At 47.2% G+C, this 17,971-nt stretch overlaps 1 protein-coding gene across 6 annotated transcripts in view; it reads left to right on the plus strand.

The window, feature by feature from the left end:
• The first annotated feature begins 1,414 nt into the window (after positions 1 to 1,414).
• B3GAT2 (beta-1,3-glucuronyltransferase 2) overlaps positions 1,415 to 17,971 on the plus strand; it is a 45,490-nt gene continuing 28,933 nt past the window's right edge. For 2 of the 6 annotated variants that reach the window (XR_013226131.1, XM_077307335.1), the window contains exon 1: positions 1,415 to 2,080. Coding sequence is in view for 1 of the 6 variants with exons in the window: in XM_077307335.1 (XP_077163450.1) it covers positions 1,565 to 2,080 (516 nt within the window). In the remaining 5 variants the exon portion in view is untranslated. Of the gene's footprint in view, positions 2,081 to 11,808; positions 12,004 to 12,633; positions 12,687 to 17,971 lie in introns of those variants that run through there. The other 4 variants (XM_077307365.1, XM_077307348.1, XM_077307356.1 and 1 more) reach the window with 4 other exon arrangements.

A 17,971-nucleotide genomic window follows, 5' to 3' on the forward strand; every position in this document is an offset into this window, starting at 1 on the left:
CCACACGCCACCTTCCGCTGGAGCCTGACACAGTCCCACCTATTCCATCTCTGGAGAGGGTTCCTGAACAATAGGGCAGAAACTGCAGGTCTTTTTACTCTAAAAGAGGAATCCTCTCCACCTTAGGACACGGGCTGAAACTGCCAGCATAGAATTTACCCACTAGAGTCTGCGCTTCTTTCCTTCCCACCCCCCCTCTTCTTCTAAAAAACAACAACAGAGATGGGCGAGCCCAGGAGTGAATCTCAGAGGAGATCCTTTGCTCATTCCTTTCCCTCCCCTGGTGTTTGCCCTGTTCAGCACTCTTCTCCCCACACGGTGACCCAGGCGCCCTCATCTGCCTCGGCTGTTTGGCTGGCTCCCGGAAGACAGAGAAATAAGGGCATCTTCTTTCTCCTGGTGTGACTAATCTTCACCCCACCCACCAAGCACTGATGCCTCCTGCCTTCCCGCGCCATTCCCAAGTCTCTGGAGTTTTAAGCACGTGAATCTGGGCTGCCGAGTCTCGGAAGAGAGAAACACCCTGCAGCGTCGAGGATAGAACCAGCCAAGAGCACCAGGAGCGGCTCTTCTCCGCCTAGTCAGTCCCCCCCCGCCCCCCCCAAAAAGGCATCGGCTCCCCCCCCCCCCGCCAGCGCCGCATCAGCCCTGAAGGGATCCCTCCCTCTCCTCCCCGACAGACAGACAGACACACCACCAGCAGCACCAGCGCCCAAGGAAGCAGCCTGCCGCGGAGAGGCTCCCTCCTGCCGGATCGCGCTTCTCCGCCCCGATCGCGGCTCTCCGGACCTCCGAGAGTGGCCAGCGCCGGCCCCGCCGATCTCCGCGACGCAGGACTTGGGCGGAAGCGCCTGGAAGAGTTCAGGACGAGCCCCTCCGCCCGTCCCGCAGCTTGGGCGGCCGAGAGGAGAGGAAAGGCAAGGCAGGGAGGCGATGCTCCGGGAGAAGGGCAGCGGCGGCCAGCGGCACCCTCGTGCTCAGCGCCACTAGAAGAGGCGCGGGGCACCGCAGCCCCCCGGCCCTTGGCTGATGCGCTCCGGGAGCCGGGAGCCGCTGCTCGCGTTGGCAGCCCGACCGCTCGCCGCTGCGCCGCCTCGGCAGGACGGCTCCTCCCTACCCCCGAGAGGTCAGTGGCCTCCCGCCTCCGAAGATTGAGGCCGCCTCGCCTCCGCCCGCACAGCGGCGCCCCGATCCCCGCGCCCCGCCGCCGCCGCCGCATTACCCCGGGCTGTGGGCGCCCCGGCGGCTCTTGCCGTCCCCGCCTCGCTTGGTGCCGGTCCGGCTGCGCTGCGCCGAGCTCCCCAGCGCCAGGAAGCCCCGCGTCCCTCCCTGCGCCCTGCCGCCCGCTCCATGGCGAGGGGAGCGCAGGCTGACTCTCCAGGGCGGCGGCGGAGGAGGCGGCGGCGGCGGCGGCAACCCCCGGGGCGCCCGCTGCCACTGCCGCTGTTGTGAGGGCTGCAGCGGCGGGGAGGCGGGCGGCGGGCGCGGCGGGGGGCCCGGCCTGAAGTCGCTGCTCCTGAGCCGCTTCCTGGTGCTGCTGCCGTGGGTGCTGCTCGTCATCCTCATGCTCGACGCCGACGGCGGCCACCGGGCGCCCCCGCCGGCCGCCGCGCTCGCCCGCCGGCCCCACGCCCCGCAGCAGCCGCCGCAGCCGCCGCAGCCGCACGAGGGGGCGGCCCGGCGGCGGGAGGGCGAGCCGGCGCCCCCGCTGCTGCCCCTCATCTATGCCATCACGCCGACCTACAGCCGGCCGGTGCAGAAAGCGGAGCTCACGCGGCTGGCCAACACGTTCCGGCAGGTGGCGCGCTTGCACTGGATCCTGGTGGAGGACGCCGCCGTGCGCACCGAGCTGGTCAGCCGCTTCGTGGCCGGGCTCGCCGGAGCCGGGCCGCCCTGCACCCACCTGCACGTGCCCACGCCCCCTCGCTACAAGCGGCCCGGACTGCCCAGGGCCACCGAGCAGCGCAACGCCGGCCTGGCGTGGATCCGGCAGAGGCATCAGCGCTCGGCAGCCCCGCCGCCCGGGGTGCTCTTCTTCGCCGACGACGACAACACCTACAGTCTGGAGCTCTTCCACGAGGTAGCGCGGAGGGAGGGAGGGAGGGAGGGAGGGAGGGAGGGACCCCCTCTGCGCACTTCCCCCGGGCGGGAGGAAACTTCCTTCACCGGCCGCTCCCGGGCCCCCAGGGCCGGCTCCTTTGCCTGACGGCGCCGGAATCCCTTTTGCTCGGCGCGCGCTCCCTTCCGTCTTGCCGCACGGCACGTGGGCTGCTTGCTCCCGCCTGGGCTGCTTGCTCCCGCCACCCGTCTAGCGCCTCTGCCCGGCCCGCGCCTCTGCCGCCTGCGTTGCCCCCTCGAGCTTGGGTGCTGGGGTGTCCCCTGCCCCGCATGTCTGGGAAGACCCCCGACCTGGCGGCCGGGCCAGGCGTCCGGTCGGAGGGCTCGCCGATTGCTTGGGGAGGGTCGAATATTGCTCCTGCCTTATTGCTTGCGGGGTTTAATAATTAAACTTTAATTGGGGCCAGCCTTTAGCTTGAACAGCTCTCCGGTCTTCGGTTCGGGAAGGAAGGAAAGGTGATCTGAGACCTGATGCAGCGTCCCTTGCTTCCTCAACTTCCCTCCGTTTTGCAATCAGAGAATGGATTTCCAGTTGCACGATATGGTTTATTTGAGAAATTATATACTACAGTCTTTAGTCGAGACTAGGGGTTTTCTTTTTCCACAGGTGTGCCATCAAAAGAGCTGATTGTCTTTCATTCATGGACAGATTACAATTATGTCCAACAATAAATTGTTGTAGATTCAAGTGGGTAGTCCTGTTGGTCGGAAGTAGCACAGCACAACAAAATCAGAGCCCAGTGGCACCTTTAAGACCAACAAAGATTTATTCAGGGTGTGAGCTTTTGAGTGCAAGCACTCTTTGTCAGACTAAGAACTACCATCATGACAGTCCCACTGTCATGTTGGTCAGTTCATAGTCTGACAAAGAGTGTTTGCACTCGAAAGCTCACACCCTGAATAAATCTTTGTTGGTCTTAAAGGTGCCACTGGGCTCTGAATAAATTGTGTTTAAGAGCCTGACTTACACTCAGGGTAGTCTTCCTTTTGAAAACATACTGCTATTGTAGGCCCGCAGTCAGCTCTAAACCTGTGCGTGGAAGCAAAAGTACAGCCTTCCCATTAAGTCGAAGATACAGCCTCCCAGTCATTTTTTCACTGCAAAGACCTTGAAAGTTCAAATGCAGTGAAGCTCTACGAGGGAATAGCTGTTGTTTTATTACCACTTTGCTTCTGTCTTTGGACACACCTCTTAGCTGTTGAGAGTTCACACACACACAGACAATGTATTCTTGTAACTATTTTCTGAAACTTTCATTTTAAAGGTGATTGTTTTGAGGGGTAGTTGTTTTATAGTAGTACAGATTTGGGTTAGGTCGCCCCTTAAAGTCCCATGAGATTTTTAGGGTATACGCTTGTAAGAGCCAAAGAGATCTTTGACTTAGGAAAGCGTATTTCCTGAAAATGTTGGTCTCTGGGGTAATGCTGGATGTCTGATTCTATGGAAGAGATCAAAGGCAGCTCTTGACTCTCTGTGTGTAGCTCTTAGTACAAATCAGCAACTGTTTTCCTTAGCCTCCCTGCAATGCCTTCTCTCCAAACTGTCCACTCTGGAGCAGGGGACAAGTGTTTGTATAGTGACTGAGCATCCTGTCACATGTCTCTGCTAATGCAATACAACACAAGGAATGTATGAGCAAAAACAAGCTGATTCTCTTTCCAGTGGGAGTTATTGGCAAATGTGTGGAAAGGGGGGTGGCAGGGAACAGGAGGAGGTTTGCCAGCTTTCTTTTTTATTTCCCTGTTGGCAGAATGGAGCGTTTTGGACATAAAACAGTGTGAAAGGAGCATTTGGCACATAAGTAGTAGATAAAAGTATAACTTTGGTGAAGGAAAAAGAAAGAAAGTGCAGAAGCCTTGAAGGCGATGCAGAGGGACTTAAAATAAGCCATAAGCCACTCAGGTAAGGGATGTCTGCTGGCTTGCTTGCCTCGTATTGGCACAAACACCCTCCATTATAAAGGATTTCCCTTTCTTCCAGAACACTCACACCTCAATAGGCTATAATCTTCCCCTTCCCCTACAGGAGAACGCCCTGGCTTCACAGCATTCAGTGGAATTAACACATGCTTTGGTGACCCTCAAGCCTGTGCTGCTGCCTACCACAGATTCCTCTCTGTTTTGCAACTAGGCCAGGTGCATTAAGAATCAATAGATTAAAGCCGAGGCACTGCGGAAGGATGCGGAGCACATCCAGTCCCTGAAGAGAGAGTCGTTTTGGAAAGCCTGCTCAACCCTGCTGACGTGTGTTTAGATTTCCAATGTGTTTGGGTCTCTTTCAATACGTTGCTGGCAGGTGTTGATTCCTCCCCCCCCCCCAATACCACCATCCAGCTGAAGAGCTTTGCTTTCTCTCCTTACGTGGCAGCCTCATGCATTGAAACTTTTATTGGAAGTGATTGAAAAGAGATTTCAGTTGTTCTGTTGCCGAGGTTTATTTTCTGCTAAACTGCAGGAGGCTGAGCATAGCTCTTTAATGCCAGGAGAGCTCAGGCATTCATCTTCTTGGCTGTAATTATTTCAGCTGCGCTCTCTATCTGAACAGAAAGCTGGTGGAGTCTTACTTCAGTGGAAGGAGCTGCCTGGAAAGCTTCACCACGCCTTGAATGGACTCTGGGGTTCATAAAACCGACAACAATCCTGTCAAGACAAGGCTCCGTTTTTTTAAAAAGCTTGAATTATTTGCATAAGTGAAAGCACTAATTACTCAGGAGAAAGGGGGGGCGGAATTAACTGCTGCAAGAGCCATTCTAGCCGAGATATGCCAGTGGAGATCATGGCTGAGTAACTTCAAGTCAGAAGATGCACCCAGACTCAGCACAGTGTCTTGTTGGTTATTGCACCTTTTTAAAAAACACACACACACATAACCTGGCTCTTAATTTTAAAAAAATCAGTACAAATGAGAGCTTTTTCCGAATGCAGATTGCAGGGTTCAACTAGAAAAGTTAAAGGGAAGGGATGGATGTTGAGATGCAGTCTCTCGTGCATACAGACACTCTTCTGTGGCTAACAGGCACTGCAGTGTGGGAAGAGAACAGGCTTGCTTTGAATAGGTGCCTGTTTCCATCAAACAGCACACTGGGCAAGGTCTCCATTTCTAAAGTGGCACTTGGTTTCCACCTCTAATATGGATGGATGGAACTCCTCTGAGGAAGAGGGGCTGGGGAGGTTTTGAATAAAGCGGTATGAGAACTGATGATTTGGCATATTAAAAGAAAAATAACGCTTCTGGAATTCCTCAAGCACATTTTACATCCTTAATATAAAGAACTGGAGAGAGGAGCTGTCTTGTTTTCACTCAACCACTGATCAGAAGCTATGAGTGAACCCGGGAAATGATGATTTCTGCTTTGCCTTTCTGTTAAATCGCTCTTCCCTCCCCCACTTCCAGATCGGGATCAATTTACAGAAGGTGTTCTGCTTTTTGGCCCCATGTAAAAAGGGGCTGACCTCTGAGTGCATCCCAAGTGGCCGGATATCCAACCATAATTTCTTCTAGAAACTGGATTAATGGCATGCCAGAGGAAATGGATACTTAGTGCCTTTCCCTCCCAGGAACAATTCTCACTGTTGATTGCTCAAGCCAAGAAGAGATCTGATTTGAGAACTGTTGCAAGTGTGGAGATTATATGGGTCTGATGGTATGGGTGGGAAAGGTCTTTAAAAAAAATCTGATATTAAATTTCTGTCCTTTTTTAGTTGGCTGGTTAGGTACGCTCGTATAGAAGTTGTTGCAGTTCTTTCAGTTGTCTGGATGATACAGCCTTCTTACTAAATATACATACCTTATGCATCACAGCTGCTAAATTTAGGGTATAAACTAATTGAGGTTTCCTTGTGTTACAAGGCAGGTGGTCTATATCAAATGCAAGAAGTCTAGACGTGTATGGCCTTGAGTATACCCTGTGCTTGTCTTAAACATGAATGACAATTCAGGTCTAGCTTTTAAAAAGATCAGTGTTTTATGCCTGACGTAATACATAAATCAGCAATTTGGCACAATCTGGTGTGTACATTATTGTTGTTGTTAGGTGCGAAGTCGTATCCGACCCATCGCGACCCCATGGACAATGATCCTCCAGGCCTTCCTGTCCTGTACCATTCCCCGGAGTCCATTTAAGTTTGCACCTACTGCTTCAGTGACTCCATCCATCCACCTCATTCTCTGTCTTCCCCTTCTTCTTTTGCCCTCAATCGCTCCCAGCATTAGGCTCTTCTCCAGGGAGTCCTTCCTTCTCATGAGGTGGCCAAAGTATTTGAGTTTCATCTTCAGGATCTGGCCTTCTAAGGAGCAGTCTGGGCTGATCTCCTCTAGGACTGACCGGTTTGTTCGCCTTGCAGTCCAAAGGACTCGCAAGAGTCTTCTCCAGCACCATAGTTCAAAAGCCTCAATTCTTTGGTGCTCGGCCTTCCTTACGGTCCAACTTTCGCAGCCATACATTGCAACTGGGAATACCATAGCCTTGACTAGATGCACTTTTGTTGGCAGGGTGATGTCTCTGCTTTTTAGGATGCTGTCTAGGTTTGCCATAGCTTTCCTCCCCAGGAGCAAGCGTCTTTTAATTTCTTTGCTGCAGTCCCCATCTGCAGTGATCTTGGAGCCCAGGGAATAAAATCTGTCACTATCTCCATTCCTTCCCCATCTATTTGTCAGAAATTGAGAGGGCCGGATGCCATGATCTTGGTTTTCTTGATGTTGAGTGTCAAGCCAACCTTTGCACTCTCCTCCTTCACCCGCATCAACAGGCTCTTTAGTTCCTCTTCACTTTCTGCCATTAGAGTGGTATCATCAGCATATCTGAGGTAGTTGATATTTCTCCCTGCAATCTTGATCCCAATTTGTGACAGTATACAGCCTTGCCGAACTCCTTTCTCAATTTTGAACCAATCAGTGATTCCATGTTCAGTTCTCACTGTTGCTTCTTGACCTGCCTATAAGTTTCTCAAGAGACAAATAAGATGCTCTGGTATTCCCATCTCTTTAAGAACTTGCCACAATTTGTTGTGCTCCACACAATCAAAGGCTTTAGCATAGTCAATGAAGCAGAAGTAGATGTTCTTCTGGAACTCCCTAGCTTTCTCCATGATCCAGCGTATGTTGGCAATTTTATCTCTAGTTCCTCTGCCTCTTCGAAATCCTGCCTGTACTTCTGGAAGTTTGCGGTCTACATATTGCTGGAGCCTAGCTTGTAGGATTTTGAGCATAAATTTGCTAGCATGAGAAATGAGTGCAATGGTGCGGTAGTTTGAACATTCTTTGGCATTGCCCTCCTTTGGGATTGGAATGTAAACTGACCTTTTCCAATCCTGTGGCCATTGTTGAGTTTTCCAAATTTGCTGTCATATTGAGTGTAGCACTTTTACTGCATCATCTTTTAAGATTTTGAATAGTTCGACTGGAATGCTGTCACCACCACTAGCTTTATTGTTGCTCAGACTTCCTAAGGCCCATTTGACTTCACATTCTACTTCACCTCTACTTTATATTCATCGGGAATATGATTTAGTTCATACCTGAGTGGCCTAGTGCTTTTCCGTACTTTCTTCAATTTAAGCCTAAATTTTGCAACAAGAAGCTGATGATCTGAACCACAATCAGCTCCTGGTCTTGTTTTTACTGACTGTATAGAACTTCTCCATCTTTGGCTGGAGAGCACATAGTCAATCTGATTTCTGTGTTGACCGTATGGTGATGTCCATGTGTAGAGTCGTCTCTTGGGTTGTTGGAAAAGAGTGTTTGCTATGACCATTGCATTCTCTTGACAAAATTCTACCAGCCTGTGCCCTGCTTCATTTTGTACTCCAAGGCCAAACTTGCCTGTTATCCCGGTTATCTTTTGGCTTCCTACTTTAGCATTCCAATCCCCCATGATGATAAGCACATCAATTTTTGGCGTTGCTTCTAGAAGGTGTTGTAGGGCTTCATAGAACTGGTCAACTTCATCCTCTTCAGCAGCAGTGGTTGGGGCATAGACCTGGATTACTGTGATGTTGAATGGTCTGCCTTGGATTCGAACTGAGATCATTCTGCCATTTTGGGGATTGTATCCCAAGACTGCTTTTCCTGCTCTCTTATTGATTATGAAGGCTACTCCATTTCTTCTGCGAGATTCTTGTCCACAGTAGTATACCTGATGGTCATCTGAATTAAATTCACCCATTCCTGTCCATTTTAATACACTGATTCCTAAAATGTCGATGTTCAGTCTTGTCACCTCTTGTTTAACCACGTCCAGCTTGTCTTGATTCATGGATCTGACGTTCCAGGTTCCTATGGAATAAAAATCTTTACAGCATCGGGCTGTCTTTTCGCCACCAGTTACTTGGTGGCTTTGGGCCAGTCGATTCATTCATTCTGGCGCTACTCGTACTAGCCGTCTGCTCATCCCCAGTAGCATATTGGACAACTTCCGACCTGAGGGGCTCATCTTCCGGCATCATATCGTTTTGCCTTTTGAACCTGTCCATTGGGTTTTCATGGCAAAGATACTGGAGTGGTTTGCCATTTCCTTCTCCAGTGGATCACCTTTTGTCAGAGCTCTCAGGTATGACCTGTCCATCTTGGGTAACGCTACACGGCATAGCTCATAGCTTCACTGAGCTACGCAAGCCCCCTTGCCATGGCAAGGCAGCTATCCTTGAAGGGGGGTGTACATTATTACTCACATCTTTTGTTTGTTCTGTTTAAGGCTTATGTAACTTTATTATCTGGCTACTTCCATATGTTACTTGGTCTGCAGAAATACCTCTTTGTCCTGAGACTGAACTATTTATGATGAGATGTATACCTTGCTTTTCTCCACAGTGGGGGTCTGGAGCAGCTTGCCACATCATTACCCACTGCTTTGAATGGGTGAGCAGGAAGGGATGTGTCTGTTTTTGTCTCTTGTGGCCCTTCCTTGCTAATTCACACTGTAGGAGGGTAACTGAATTTCCTCCAGGCCAGGCTGGATTCTGGAGATTTTTGGTGGGGGGACTACTGAGGCATGAAATTGGGTCACTGTGGATGTGAGTTCCTGCATTATGCAGGGGGTTGGACTAGATGACCCTGGTGTAAGGTGACCAGATTTTAACATTGGTTAAGCGGGACACCATTGACCGGGGGCGGGGGGGGGGGCTTCTTGATTAAAAATTTGGTCTATATGGAGCAACAAAAAGTTTCATAGAATGCATAGAATGCAAAACTAGTATTGTAATATATTTTTTAAAATTTCAACATAAGTACAATTTGCCAGGTACCCCCAGATGTCCCTCCAAAAGTGGGACAATCTGGTCACCTTACCCTGGTGGTACCTTCCAACCGCATGATTCTACCCTTGCAACCACTGCCATATGAGGCACAGAGAGTGTGTGTAGCTAGTCCAAGGTCACTCGGTGTGCTTATTTTGCAATGCGGGCATTTGGAGTGGGCCTCCTCGGCCTTGGTCTGGCTTTCTCAGCATGCTGTCTCTTCTACTGCCATCAATAACCATAGAAAGGATTTTTTAATATATAAATGAGAATCATTTTTTCAGAATGCCAAGTTTTCATTTCCAGCAACCCAGGCTGGATATCCAGAATGGCAAAAATCCCCAGTGAAGTGTCAGCTTGAATAAAAATGCTCCAATATCTCCAGCATTCTCCATCAATTAAAGCATGATGGAGATGCATTATATTGGCATACAATAATGCTTGCATCTGTGCAGTTCAGATAACATTTGTGAAATGATACTTAGACTCTTAATCACTAGTAAAATGAGAAAAAAAGAGTTTGTGAAAATATTGGCTGATCTCTCCTCCTGCTCTAGAACTGGTAGTCAACATGCATGGACAGGTCCATGGACTATATATCTGATTGGATTGTGGTCTAGTTAGAAGGGCTGAGTTAGCTTTTTGCCCACCAATCAATGCTTTTTGCCTGCCAGAGGACAGTGCGGTGCAATTCGATTCTATATTTACATAGCTGTATTTGTAAGTCCTAGGGTGGAGTTCCCCAGTATGGTGCCCATGGGTGCCATAGTTCCTGCCAACACCTTTCTTAGTGACCACCAGTTGTTTTTTAGAAAGTGGGTGTGGCCAGGAGGGGCTCCTGTCCAGGAGGGCTTCTGATTGGCCACTGAAGATCTGATCAGCTATGCAGATTAAAATGGCATTGTTTCCATCAGCATGTGTGTTTTATTCTCTCATCCCAATTTCCCAGTATATTTTTAAGTACCTTTCGTCTCCTCTGCCTTTGGGCTTCCTCTGTATGCGGCAGCCATATGGTGGTTGTGCTCCCCACCCTCTCTCAGAATTCCAAAGATGCCCAGAAGCTCCAAAAGGTTGGGGAACCATATACTGGGGGGGGGGGGGCATGTATAGAAACTGCAGCCTTATCTCCTTTTGGGGACAAACTCCCACTTTGTCAACAAAAAGGGAGAGGACTAGATAAAGCATTTCGAATTCTAGGAAGCCAGCGTACCTGTTAAGGAACCAACTCTATCTGGACCTTAAAAAATCATAAATTCCAACTGCCAGCATCAAATGTTCAAGTACTTTGATTAGTTTTCTTCAGATATGCAGTGAGAAAAAAACACTGTAGTACAATGAAATGTGTATATATTTTCTCATTGGCAGTAGTCCTTTCATAAGAACATGCCAACATTGCCAAATATAACTAATATTATTATGAATGATGTTATACAAATAGAAAAGATTATTTGCTGGGGATTTTGAGGTCAGTTTTGAAGATTTATCATTTTACATTTAAAACGTGTTCATAATTCATGTGGACCATGGAAACATGTTCAGTAATCATAGTAAAAAATGTTATTCAAAAGACACAATCATTTCCTTGAGAATTAATATTGTTGCTGGTTTGTTGTACTGATGATCAGTTTCTGAATTGCTGTTGAATGGTTGCCATGGTGATTGTCAATTTGAGTGTTGTGTGTCAGCCTTTGCATCTGTAAACAGCCTCCTAAGTTGAATTTGCTGTTTGAGAACAGGTGGTGCAAACTCTACAAGAACATAAAGATATTTATAATTTTAATTTGGGGGGAGGCTAGGACATAATTCTAATGAATATCTTAAATCCCAACATCACTTGCAAGCAATATATTGGACTTGATTATTTATTTATTATTTGGGATTTTTATACCACGCCCTCGTGAATAATCACCTGGGGTGATTTACTTTGAACGTTGCCAAAGGTTTGAGACGCTGCCATTTTGTTTTCCTGCCAAGAGCCTTTACTTGGACAGGGGACTGGAGTTGATGGGGGCCGTTTAACCCAATCCCCAGGGTTCTCCCCCACTTCTGTCCCTGTGAGGAGAAAAGATACCTGGATTTGGAAGATGCAATTTGTGTATGCACAACAATGCAATCAACTAAGGGTCTGCAACCTTTGAAATTCTAACCCAGTGTGGTGGGTGCAACCACAAAATGTCTCAAAATAGCTGCTGCAGGAGGTAGAGCTAGCCACAAAATAGCTGCCACATCTTCAGTCAAACAAAGAAGATCCTTTTACCCCATTTCAAAACTTGCTGCTGAAGAATCTGATGCCAGTATTAAGGATTCTAATATTCCACTCTGATCCCAGATTTGTAAGCAGGTCTTCTGAATTTGTTCCCTGTAATCTATTGCCTGCTAGAGAAAGATACTAGATGAGTTTTCCAACACAAGGGCACACATCCTTACAGTATGCATCTACTCATAGTTCCAATACTAGTAGTTAGGTGATTGGTTCTGTGATACAGGTGGGGCCACTGGCAGGGTCTTTGGCCTTCAGCTGTAGAGAGTCTTTGATTAATGGTCAAGGGCTTTCACAGCTGGAGTCAACTGGCTAATGTGGGTTTTCTGGCCTATGTGGCCATGGTCTGTCGTTTTAGTCCCTAACAGTAACTGTGGCTGGCATTTTCAGAGGTAGGACATTACAAGATTGGAATCTCTCTATGCCAAAGTTTGATTTTGTGAACAGTTGCTGTTTTATTTACTTGCACATCATATTCCTGCCTTATTTGGGAATCTACCGAGGTGGGCTGTAACTAGGAAGTGTTTTTCCTGTTCCTGGCTAGAGTTCATTAGCAAGAAGTGTTTTTCCTGTGATGAGTAGGGTTAGAAAGTCCATTAGTCAAGGTCTCAACTGCTTATCTGATGAACCACTGGGAGGTGCTTTTAGAGTTCCATGATTTTTTATTCTAGTGTTTTTAAGGCTGGTAGCCAGGTTTTGTTGATTTTGAATGCTTTGAGCTGATCCTGCATTGAGCAGGGAGTTTGACTCGATGGCCTGTATGACTCCTTCCAACTCTATGATTCTACTCTATGATTTTCATACTCCCTTTTTTGTGGAAACTGTATTGGTGTTTGTGAATTTCAGTGGCTTCCCTGTATAAGCTAACATGGTAGCTCTTGGTGTTGTCCAATACTTCACATAGGATTCTGTGTCCAGATTGGTTTAAACCATGTTCAACTACTGCTGATTTCTCAGGTTGTTTTATTCTGCATAGCCTTTCATGTTTATTCTTGTCTGAATGCTGCATTTTGTATTCCCAGTTTATACTTGACTGCAGCTACAAGGTTCGTCGTAGACTCCTGTGGAGGTGAGGGTGTGTGTTTCTCTATTATTTTTTGCTTATTGTGGCATTTGTTGTATTTTTCTGGTGGGTCTGAAGACAAAAACATGATGAGAAAAGCTGCACATCAGTGTTAGACTTGCTAGAAATAAATCTTCAAAATAAACCACTGAATCCAGCATTCTTTCACATTCAACCGGTCTGAGAGTGTAAGTTATCCAAGCAAACTGACCATTTTGTTCCCCTTTTGAATGCCTCATGTCCGATCTATTGAACTGGTGTCGGTTCTGTAAAGAGCAGTGATGTTTATTATATTAGTCACCTTTCCTTTACCCTTTTAAGTGTCAAATAACTTTCATAAGAAAATGTCAATTTGCAGACTAAAGCAACAGAAGGGCTGAAGGCTGTCACCTTAATTTGGTCATCTTTACTGAGGTTTCTACATTAAGGCATAATAACTTGTGCTTTGTCCCCTTTTCCTGTAGCCGTGAAAGATGACGTTCCAAGCAAAACCCTTTGGATATCAGTATAAGGATCTGGCTGACCCCCTATGCCAGTGTATTGTAGAGATATGCTGGTCTAAATAGCCTTTATGTCAGTGGAGAGCACTAGCAGCACTGTGTACTCACGCCAGCACAGCCACACACCAATGGATTAGTGTACTGAACTCCTGTGCCAGTGGAAATGTGGGCATACCAAGGGACATGATGGCAGCCAGTGGGCTCACTAAGCAGTTCCAGTGTGGGAATGACCTCGGGAGCACACACAAAGGTGGTGGAGCCCCACTGGCACCTATGGAAATCCCTCCCAACTCTTCTGAGGCCACACCTCTGAGAGCTCAAGCACCCTCAAACAGCAATACCCTCTAATTCCATCGCTGCCACTCCCATGCACCCAGCCCTACAAATGGTTTTTTGAGTTCACCCCACAAATGTGCAGACTTGGAGCAAACACACACACAGACACACACCCTTGTGGTAGGCAACACGGGTAGGAAACCTGTCACCGCTAGGTGAGCCCTCCATGGGTCAACTCTCCCTAGTAGCAGACCTTACAGGTTTCACAGTGGATCTGCCAGGGGTGACCACACACCAACAGGTAAGCTAGAAAACCTTTGCCCTACCCCCCAGGGCCATGGTGGTTTACTAGATAGTGCATCTGCTGTTCTCAACAGCTGGGGGCCGAGTACTCCCCTTGATAGACAGGGACCACTCTTTCTCCACCCTGCAGATTATTCGTTGGATGTGAATGCATGTGCAGGCCTATCCAAAGGCAGTGAGTAGGGATGGTGGAGGGCAACTCAGCCATTTAGGTAGGTGAGATGGTACTGGGGAGGATGGGTGGCAGGGCTCTGCTGCCAACTGGGAGCTCCAGTGGAGTGATTGTAATATTTCTCCATAGCCAAGGCCCTATTCCATGACTTTTGCTCCTATATGGCTAACAGACTCTCCATTCTGGCCCTGATGAGGCAGGTAGTGAGGGCAGCCATCTTAATTCTTTGTAGCTAAATAAATTTCAATTTGCATACATTGTTTTTTTCCTGCTTGATTTATGCATCCATTGTTCTGTCATTTGCTTCTGGTAAAATACTAAGAGTAAAAAGTAATATTTTGAAAACAGGTAAACAATTGTAAGTACTATATGACAGTAATTCGCCAATATGTGCTTAAATTTTTCATTGTATCTTTAATGGATAGCTTTCTGTTATATGACCTCTTTCTCTGATTACTGGAAGAGTTCTTAGAGCATTTTTTGCACTATAGTTGAAGGAAATTTCCTCCCAAAAATGCTTTGCCTTTTTGTATCAAATAATCTTCCAGGTGCTTTCTGAACGCTTGATAAATCATCCTTGCAACCAGTACATACCTGCTGGCACACAATGGTAAATTGCACTGGGATTTCCTTAATGGCCAATTCCGTAAGATAGACACCTTAGGAGGCATTCATCCCTTGGAGAGCTGATCGGGACTCAGAGATCCTTTTGATTCCCAACCCCAGTAGCTCCGTTAGGAGCCTGTGAGCAGAGCAGACGGCACAGAGCCTTCTGCTGCATTTTTGAATCGGTGCCAGAGTGTTATAATATCAGGTCCCCCAGGATTGAAGTGGCAGTCCTTTGCAAGTAATCTACAGATGGGAGCACAAATGGTACAACAGATTACCAATTACCATTCCAGGGCTTTTTAGGGAAATCTAGGGGGACGTACTGTGCAGGGGAGAAACTTACAGGAGACTTTGCTATTGGTAACAGCGAGTTGTTTTTGTGTGAAATGCAGAAGGGGGAGGGGATTGTGTGTGAAATAGTTAATGTCTTTATGTGTGAGCAGGTACTGTGGTAATAAATGTGTAGGTGAGGCACTTGTGTGGATTCGTTTGCAAGGCAGAGGCATCGTACAGAGGCAAATAGAAAAGGTATCTTTGTGGGGGTGGTGCTCCACCCTCCTAGATCCCCTCTTCCTGGCCCAGGCTTTCACACGTTTAGATGAGTGCTGCTGTCTTTGCAGTGGCTCCCAAGGCAGTGTGTGTATATATGAAAGACTGCCACCCATGTGATCCATTCTGACACCACGCTTGTACATAATGCAAGTGACAGACCTCCCAAGGGGCCGAACATCACTTGTGAGTAAACGTGGTGTCCAGCTGGGTGGAAACATTTGCAAATATCCAGATAAGTTGAAATTAGTGCCAGAAGCAAGAGCAGCAGCTTCCATACATATGAAGTAGGCGTGGTGGGAGTGGTGGCAGTGGGGCTTTGCACGTAAAAAATTCTAGAGGAGAACTTTCATCCTTTTATATTCCTTTGAACAGTTGGATGTGAAACCAAGAACTGCTGGAATGTGGTACCCTAATAACTCGAGGCCCTGCCCATCGCCTCTTGGTTCACTGCAGTCTTTTGAAGAGGCTGTGGGACTCTGCATCACCTTCTTTTCCTTTGGGCTGAATTAAATGAGTTGCTGAGAGGTGACTGATCGGCTGGTGGTTCAGGTGTGTTTTCTGAAAACTCCAGTGCTGGAGGACGCATCTGGTTGAAGAAATAATGGTGGTTCTTGACCCTTTCACAGTTATCCAGAGGAGAAAGATGAGGATGGATTTTTCTCCCTTGTGGATTGGAAAGTGTGTGTGTGTGTGTGGGGGGGAGTGCATTTCAGGTTAAGAATGACTTGGAGTATCCCTCCCATACTGTTTTTACGGCAATCTGATTCTCCCCCTCCAATTCAGGTTTTTAAAAAAAGCTTGGGAGACTGATGCATACCATAGAATTGCATATATTCAAGGATTTATGGGAAATTGCCCAAGTAGTGATCAAACAGTGGCATAGCCTGAATTGCAGGTGAAGGAGAGCCGAGATGAATAATGCTCAGATGTTACGAATCTTTTTGAATAGCAGTGTACTCCAAAGAAAATAGTAATTGATGTTAGGAGCCTTTGATGCTTTGAACACTACTGGTAGCAAACTATCAGGAAGTACACCAAAGAAAGGGGGGACACTATAAACCCAGCGCAACAGACTGTGAAATGCAGATTATGTTGCTCTTCTAGGCAAAAGATTGGTGGCCTTCAGCTTGAGTTTACAGAGATGCTTTAAATCTGCTCGTTTTTTATCTTAGAAATATCACAGATTTCAACTGGATTTGCCATGAATGTTGTGGAAAACCTGGCATTTTGAGTTCCACTTCCAAACCATGGACTTGATCAGGATTGGGCCCTTGTAGAGTTGGTAAACAAAGGGAATTTCATCCCTAAAAAGGCAGTGGAAGCATCTCTGTGGTGGACTCACTGATACTGTCACATCTAGTTGAACCCTAAGAATTGCTCTGTTTAAGTATTCACAAGTGATTCAAAGAGTTGCTACATCTTTAACTTATTGGTACTGAAAACGAAGCACTGTCTTAACTAGACTCTTTAGGCCATGATACACATTCACATTGATATCTATCCAAGCCTCAACTGAATATTTCAGTAGTGATGACTAATCCTTAGGGTGGTACAGTTACATCCTAAAAATACAAAAATGGTTCGCTCATTTAAAGTTGGTTGCTCAGTACTGCTTGAAAACAATAACCATGGTGGCCCCAATCCAGAGAAAAATTAGGCTGTTAAAGTTCCACTGAAGTTTCAAGTTTGTTGGGACCCACTTAGTTCCCTTCAATAAAACATAAGCACAACTCATTGTCTGTGGTCGAGGGCCAGGGCCGCTTCTAGTACCAAACCATAAATGGAACTTCTTAAGGAATCCCGACCTTGCTTTTATCCTGTCTGTTGCGCTGAATGTCATGCATATGTCCAGGCGTTGAGCTAGTCTATAAATATACATAATATTTCAGGTTAAGAATGACCTGAAATATCCCTCCCATACTGCTTTTGATAATAATCACATCAAGTAACCAAGAAATTGACTAGGTATTTTAAAGTTAATATATTTGGCATTTGGAGTTCCAAAGATAACACATTTAATCCCATGGATGGGTTCATAGATGGAAAGGGCAGGTGATTTTTCCAATTCTCCCTCCTGCTGCAGACTTACATCTTCCCCCAGTTTGCTGCCTCTTAGGAACAGCAATTGAGACTGCAGTGGTAGGTACAAGGAAATCATACTTAACAAATGGGTGTCCTGTCTGCAGATAGAATTATAGAATCATAGAATCATAGAGTTGGAAGGGGCCATACAGGCCATCTAGTCCAACCCCCTGCTCAACGCAGGATCAGCCTAAAGCATCCAAGAAAAGTGTGTATCCAACCTTTGCTTGAAGACTGCCAGTGAGGGGGAGCTCGCCACCTCCTTAGGCAGCCTATTCCACTGCTGAACTACTCTGACTGTGAAAATTTTTTTCCTGATATCTAGCCTATATCGTTGTACTTGTAGTTTAAACCCATTACTGCGTCTCCTTTCCTCTGCAGCCAATGGGAACAGCATCCTGCCCTCCTCCAAATGACAACCTTTCAAATACTTAAAGAGGGCTATCATGTCCCCTCTCAACCTCCTTTTCTCCAGGCTGAACATTCCTTAGTCCCTCAACCTATCTTCATAGGGCTTGGTCCCTTGGCCCCAGATTATCCTCATCGCTCTCCTCTGTACCCTTTCAATTTTATCTACGTCCTTCTTGAAGTGAGGCCTCCAGAACTGCACACAGTACTCCAGGGGTGGTCTGACCACTGCCGTATACAATGGGACTATGACATCTTGTGATTTTGATGTGATGCCCCTGTTGATACAGCCCAAAATGGCATTCGCCTTTTTTACCGCTGCATCACACTGCCTGCTCATGTTTAGTTTACAATCTACAAGTACCCCAAGGTCTCGTTCACACACAGTGTAACCT

Source organism: Paroedura picta, chromosome 1 (genome assembly GCF_049243985.1).
Source record: "Paroedura picta isolate Pp20150507F chromosome 1, Ppicta_v3.0, whole genome shotgun sequence".
NCBI lineage: Eukaryota > Metazoa > Chordata > Lepidosauria > Squamata > Gekkonidae > Paroedura > Paroedura picta.